Source organism: Corticium candelabrum, chromosome 8 (genome assembly GCF_963422355.1).
Source record: "Corticium candelabrum chromosome 8, ooCorCand1.1, whole genome shotgun sequence".
Lineage (NCBI taxonomy): Eukaryota > Metazoa > Porifera > Homoscleromorpha > Homosclerophorida > Plakinidae > Corticium > Corticium candelabrum.
This window is the reverse complement of record NC_085092.1, coordinates 7,308,966-7,316,465: the sequence shown is the minus strand read 5'-3', so window position 1 is coordinate 7,316,465 and position 7,500 is coordinate 7,308,966. Positions and strand designations below refer to the sequence as shown.

At 42.5% G+C, this 7,500-nt stretch overlaps 2 protein-coding genes across 2 annotated transcripts in view; one reads left to right on the top strand and one right to left on the bottom strand.

Annotated features, from left to right (window-relative positions):
• Nucleotides 1–5,688, bottom strand: part of LOC134183002 (uncharacterized) — a 6,225-nt gene extending 537 nt beyond the window's left edge. The window contains exons 1-3 of the mRNA XM_062650446.1: nt 4,299–5,688; nt 1,855–3,453; nt 1–1,156 (exon numbers count right to left, since the gene is read on the bottom strand). The exon at nt 1–1,156 is cut by the window's left edge and continues 537 nt beyond it. Of these exons, the coding sequence (XP_062506430.1) occupies nt 1–1,156; nt 1,855–3,453; nt 4,299–5,688 (4,145 nt within the window). The remainder of the gene's footprint in view (nt 1,157–1,854; nt 3,454–4,298) is intronic.
• A 424-nt stretch (nt 5,689–6,112) lies between these two features.
• Nucleotides 6,113–7,500, top strand: part of LOC134183001 (TELO2-interacting protein 2-like) — a 2,699-nt gene continuing 1,311 nt past the window's right edge. Inside the window, exons 1-2 of the mRNA XM_062650445.1 lie at nt 6,113–6,606; nt 7,326–7,500. The exon at nt 7,326–7,500 is cut by the window's right edge and continues 1,311 nt beyond it. Of these exons, the coding sequence (XP_062506429.1) occupies nt 6,113–6,606; nt 7,326–7,500 (669 nt within the window). The remainder of the gene's footprint in view (nt 6,607–7,325) is intronic.

Here is a 7,500-nt window from a genome sequence, read left to right as displayed (position 1 = left end):
GGGTTGGTGAGAAACGAGTATGAAATGAATCGAATACAAAACGCGATCAGAGCAAACGCCACAGCTCCATGATTGCCAAGAAATTTTACTATCGTTCCGGACAGAAAGAAGACGGCAACTTGACTCGAAGCTCTCATCATGATCGTGAGACCCAGAAGAGTCTGCGTAGCTCCCAAATCTTCGAGAAAGAAAAAGAGGAAACTCTCGACGATCACCATACCGATACCGATGAAAAAGATTCCAATGAAGAAGACGCAGACATCCGGTTGTGAGATGAGCACTCGAATACTTTTCATTATACTCACACTTGATCCTCGAACATTCGTCTTGGGTCGAACTAAGGCAGCACATATGATCGACAGCCACAGGCAAACGGCGAACGAGTAAAAATGCACATCATAGTTGACATAACCGCAGCTAGAAATGACGTCCGTGAGTCTTCCGACTAATGCAGAGACGAGACCCCACGATATCGAGCCCCACGCTCTCTGTTTCCCGTAGTCTCCCGGTTTATCGAGCGTCGCTAACACGTAGGAATCGCCGAGACCGCACACCGAGCCGTAGACGAAATAGAGAAGAGAAGCTAAGAAGACAAAAATGGCCGTCTTGCTCCAACTTCCCTCCCACGTCTTTAACTTGCTACAATCGGTGGTGACATCCGAGTCGATCTTAACCCACAGCATCTCGGTCTGATTGCAGTGACAGTACGATCTCGTCCACTGAAAGTTGGCATCGGGTTTGAACGCCAATCCAATGATCATACCAAACACAAACTGACCCATAATCGACACTATCCACGCAAGTTTGGGTTTCTTCAATTTGTCACCTATAAGTCCACCAATCGGTGACAAGATGGTAAAGAACTCTCCCACTGCCTGGATAATTCCGGCTTGTCTTGCTGACAATCCCAGACTTCTGTAGTAGACGGTGAAGAAGGGATGAAGGCATACCCAACATCCGAATTGAGTCAAGTAGTAGAGTTTGCCCGGCACTAGACGAGGATTCACTTTGCAGCGTCTGTTTGTTGTCTCTTCGTCACTTTTCGTCGCCATGAGACTAGAACACCGAGTGTAGAATGTCAACGTAGACCAGCAACGCAATGAGCAGAAACGGCGGACGTTGAGCACGTGCTGAGAAGATGACACAATAGCGGATCCTCGATTTCCAGAAGGTTAGACGACGACCCGGATGTAGGCTGGACCTTTTCGGTTGCCACGTGTACATCACTTCCCGGATGTTACATTACAAAATAGTTTCTGTTGCTCTCTTGCGTGCGCTAACTGCTCGATTTAGGTCATAATTGAGACTTTGTGGCTTTTACTCTGCCGTTGCTTAGATATCCTAATTTCATAAAGGATGATTTACTATTTGTTTGAGGATGTCGTATTCGATGTTTACTCTTGTTTCCAATTTTTCAAGGGCGGTAGAGGTGGTCAAGCCTAACGCGCGCTAAACAGTGTAGATACTGTTCATAATTGTGCTACGTGTACTGCTTGTCTACTCTCTGTTTGCGTTCACTGTGAATCTGGAACTATGTAATGAAGCACCTGTGTTGGTTTAGAAACACTTAACTAATTGCCTGTGACCTATGACATCAATAGCTTGTTTACTGTGACTCCGGATTTACTGTTACTTTTAGTAGTAGTAGTAGTAGTAGTAGTAGTAGTAGTAGTAGTAGTAGTATATTTCAAAAAGCCAAAACACCAAATATTAGCAGCTGACAGATAACACCCACGCAGCAAAACAAACAACTAAAGATGGTTACCACTAAGAGACAGTTACTACTTTACGTTATTATGCCTAAACTATCAAGATAAGCTATAGTCAACATCTACTCATCTAGATGGGCCTCACTTTCAATGAGTCCCAACAAGTCCACTTTGATAGGTCTATAGAAACTGGATCGTGTTCCACGAATGCATAAGATGCTTGATCGTAGAAGAGCAAAAGAAAGCCTGCATCTTATCAACTGCATAACTTTGCTGTAGTGTTCACCCGATTTTGCTGCATGGAGACTTGCAAGGCGCTTATAGAACGTAGTAGCCTCTCGACCTGTGCTTCCTGTCGAACTGAAGACAAGTGGAGTAAAAGATCCGTGTTCAATTTCTCGTATTCGCTCACCATACTGACGTTTCTTCTCATTCTCATGCACTCTAAAAGCAGATTCTAAGTTGGGGTGTTTCAAGCTGGATGGAGCGTTTGGGTAGAATACCCTTACATCGAAGAATGCTCTTTCTCCAGCCCTCCACACGCCACGAGCAGAGATATCCGCTCTAGCCTCCGGCATTACGTTGGCAGTAGAATAACTAAAACTTTCACCTGATAGCGGTTGCAAGGTAGGCTCAGTAACAACATCATGACAGACTTCTCGTAGTAAATCAGCTGTTATGTCTCTGACTTCATTATGTCTTAGGGTCGGGAATCCCCCTTTCTTACATACCATGGAGTGATCGATGTTAAATGATTCACCACATTCACATTGATAAGGAATATCAGATAGTTTCCAACCATACCTTAAGCATAGTGCATCCCTGAAGTCACCCTTAGACAGGTGAAAGCCGTGTTCTTCAATTGGATGTACTGTAAGCCAACTTGATGCACCCTTCTCTGAGGCTAATTCAAACGATCTAGCCAAAGAAGAGGATGCATTGTCTTTGAGCGAATCCAAAAGCTGGCGATTGAAGTTTCGCCTCTGCGATTTCATCTCGCTTTTCCTTGTTATCATGTCAGCAGACGATATAGTGTATAGCTGTTCTTGAGCAACAATCGAGTGCACAAGGGGTGCAGTGATATGTTGCGAAGCACGAAAAGAAATATCAGACATTTTGGTCGGGTTAGAAATGTTTAGACCCCCAAGATTGCAAGGAAGAGAAAGAGCTTCTCTCATTTCCATCCCAAACACAGACTGTCCAGTCAGAGCAGGCAAAAATCGATGACAAATGGCATCTTCCAAAGGTTTCACAACAGACGCAATATCAGGGACAGTGCGGAAAAGGTATGACCATTTATGAACTAGACCCTGGACAAAGGCTGAGTAGGCGACATGAGGATTTGTACAAGCAATGGCTGAAAGAGACTCAATTTGTTGAACCCAATCCTGGACTTTGCAACCAACATATTCGTTGACAAAAGATGTGTCACCTAGTGCCGCACCCAGGTGCCGTTTTCCTGAATTTGTTATGTTTACACTGGTATCACAGAACACCTTCCTTCCTTCTTCCATCAAATTCTCTTTTACAATTAACCAGGTCTTCGTGGCATTTGGATGGTAACCAAAGGTTGGACCGTGTTCAACGATTGCACTCCACCATTGACGAACATTCTTTAACTTTCCTGAACCAGTTGCATCATCAGCGAACCACACCTGTTTGCATAAACCAGCAATTCGATTTATCAGAGGCAAGATACCCAATGCATACATTGACATGGCAAGGGGATCTCCTTGTGTTGTTCCTTCCAAAGATGCAATGATGTCACCACCAATTACAAACAAGGAGATTGAATCCCTGTACGTGTTGATGAGAGCAGTAGCAATTGTTGGGCATAGGATTCGAATGTTATGGAGAGCAGCAGTAGTAGTAGTAGTAGTAGTAGTAGTAGTAATTGTTATTATTTATTATTATTTATTATTATTATTTATTATTATTTATTATTATTATTTATTATTATTATTTATTATTATTATTTATTATTATTTATTATTATTATTTATTATTTATTATTATTTATTATTATTATTTATTATTATTTATTATTATTTATTATTATTATTTATTATTATTTATTGCCCACGTGATTGCTCTAATCTCGAAACCCAAGAGCATCTAAAATTTGTAGTGTGCGCATAGTCATAATTACGTCACGTTTGTAACCTACAACCCGGATGTAAACCTTTCCTAGGAAATCATGTAAACATGTAAGCAAGTAAACATGTAAACATGTAAACATATGTAAACACGTAAACACGTAAACAGCAATTGCTACTGTGCACTGATACACACCAAAACTGCTCCTAGTGACTGAGCACAAACCCACTCAGAACATTGCCAGTGCATGTAGCAGTAGATATCAAACAGGCAAACTAGACTGAGCAAAGACCACCAAAGCAATAAGAGACAGAGACATATGCCTGTTATTGCCAACATATACTGTACACTACTGGAAGTGTTTATATATATATACAATTATGCCTCCATTATTGCTGATATATATATATATATATATTACACACAATGTCATTTGTATTTCCATTCAATAGACAACGTGACTCGCTGTCTGATCACTATATCGTTATGTACTCATCGTCGCACTCGAATTGTCATTAACTAATCTCTTCGTCTCATCCAGTTGTCGTCTCTTGCCACCACATACTCGAACGACCACCGAATGCATGACCCAAAACAGCACAGCACCGAGAACCGAAACCGCAGCCGCTCCACGGAATGTCCACACAGGACCGTACCGATGCCACGCAATACCAGCCACGACATTCCCGATGCCCTTTCCGAGACCCGAAGTAACAGCATTGGCAACCGTCTGCGAACCTGTTTGCATGTCTGGTGGACTCACGGCTCTCATGTATGACGCACACGCTGCTTTTGTTAACCCAAACGTCACTCCATGTAGAGGTTCGATCAGCAACACAAACCATGGATTCGAGAGAAACGAGTAACCAACGAATCGAATGCCATACACAAGAAGGGCAATTAGGACAACCGCATGGTCGCCGAGCGTCTTGATTATCCAGCCAGAAGGCACGAATATGATCACCTCACCGATACACATCGTCAACAACGACAAGCCCATCACAACCTGATGCCCGCCGAGATCCTGAAGAAACCAGAAGAGAAAGTTGTCTACGATTGTCATGACGAAGCCCGAGAGAAACAACCCAAACAGAAACACAACAACATCGGGTTGCGAAAATAAACCAACGAGACTCCGTTTTAACCTCACACTCCGATGCCTAATTTTTCCCTCGGGTCGAACAAAGAGAGCGGCGACGACCGACAACACCAACATGCCACCAAAAATATAATAATGAATGTGATAGTTGGTGTGACCACAAGTCGACGTCGAGCTGGAAACGAATCCAATCGTCACGGCAGCAACACCCCACGAGAGTGCACCCCATGCTCTCTGCTTGCCGTAATCTCCACGCCGACTCTCGCCCAAAATTTCCAACACGAACGCATCGGCTATCCCGGGAGTCGGCCCGACCATCGTTTGCATGGCCAGTACAAACACCAGCAATTCGGCAAACTTGATCCACTCGCCTTCCCACGATCGTAAACTGTTGCAATCGAATCGACGAACGTCGATCGTCGAGTTACCCGATCCGTTGCAATTACAATAAAAATTTATTTCTTGTATTGTAGCATCCGTCTGCATCACAAGTCCAATTAGCATGCCAAATGCGGTCTGACCGACTAGGCACGTGACCCACACAAATTTTGGGTTTCTCAATTTGTCGCCTAGGAGACCGAATGCCGGAGCTGACAGAGTGATGAATTGACCGGCTGACTGAATGATGCCTGACTGTCGAGCTGACATTCCGAGATGTCGATAGTAGACGGTGAGGAAGGGACGTAGACATGCCCATCCGAAGAAGAATGCTATGTAGTAGAGTTTAACGGGAATGAGACGTACGTCCACACATTTTTGTTTCTTTTCGTCTGCATTCGCCATTCAGGGTGTTGCCTCGCACTCCCAGTCCTCAGCGCGCGAGTGTGAGTGTGTGTGACGTCACGGTACAGTATGATGTACATGCCTACAGTATGCGTCAAATTAATTCATTAGATAAAAAAATTTTAAAAATTAAAATATTTTAAAAACTAATTTTTATTAAATAAAATTAACACACTAATTAAATTTAAAAAATTAAATTAAATTATGCAAAATATTTAAAATATTTTAAAATTACAAATATAAATACAGATTGTTAGATTTTAATGTAAACTAAACTAAAATATTTATGAATATTATATATAAATTAAATTAAAATTACGCTATTAATTAGCGCAAGTTGCTACAACTAACCCGTATGTCCGAGCAAACTGTAAATTATTACATTAACGCGTTTCGTTAACGCACGTTACTGTAACCAACCCGTATGTCCAGCAAAGACTGTCACGTGGCCGACTTGCTTGCTCTCTGCACGTCGCATTTGGATAAACAAGATGAAGTACACAAAGAAATCGATTCGTTGAGAGAGAATGATTACCCTCTAGACGTCGGAAGAGTCGTGAAAATCGTGAGCACTGTCAGACAGTCAGCAGGCGATCACAGCCGCCTACAGGATGTCTACACGCAGTTAGTAAACGTTGTAGGCATTCCGAGCCTCGTGCGGTGTTTGCTCTCTCGTCTGAAGGAATGGAATTTGGCGGGAACGGTGAAAGGCCCGGATGATGATGGTCTAGTGTTGCCGTTGGTGTGTCTCTATTCGGATGTGTTGTGTGCGCTGGTGTCGAAGTCTGGATGGGACGAAGATGATGATGAGAATGTTGTTGATGTTGTTTTAGAGTTGGTGATGGCTGTACTGGAGAGGTGCTTGCCTGCAGTCTCAGACAATGATGTAAATGTAGAGAGGAGTGGAACAATGTGCAAGTCAGTTTTCTTGGATTCTTTTAGGAAAGACAGACAGAGAGAAGGACAGACAACCAAACAGACAGATGGATAGACGGACGGACCGACAGATGGACAGACAGAAAGACAGACAAACTGACAGACAGATAGACAAAGACAGAGAGACACAAACAGACAAACAGATGGACATACATACATACAGACAGACAGATAGACAGACAAAGACAGAGAGAGACATACAGACAGACAAACAGGTGGACAGACAAATGCATAGACACAGAAACTCACAGACGCAGTAATGGAAAGGACAAATACATAGACAGACAGATGGACAAATACCGATGTAGGCAGTTACATCGAGTCGTTGATATAAGCAATTAACCAACTAACAGAATATTAAAAACATGTAAATATCACATGTCGACAAACTCTACCCACAAGACACCCCATTCGATGCATTCCTCCAATACAATAGTGTAGTGTATTATGAGATGCATCCCTCCAATACAATAATCTAGTGTATTGTGAGATGCATCCTTCCAATACAATAGTCTAGTGTATTGTGAGATGCATCCCTCCAATACATAGTTCATTATGTGTATTGTGAAATGCATCCCTCCAATACAATAGTCTAATGTATTATGAGATGCATCCCTTCAATACAATAGTCTAGTGTATTGTGAGATGCATCCCTCCAATACAATAGTCTAGTGTATTGAGTAACACATTTCATGTTCTAGGAACGAAACAAAATCACTTCTTGATCTTGCATTTCATGCATTGACATTCACATCTAAACTAAACAGTCATTGCTGCTGTGAACACAGCAAACAGAGATTACAACAGATGACACCAATTCTATTGCTCGTCTGTGGAATGCACTGGAAACACCACAACTGGACAAACGCAAGCATC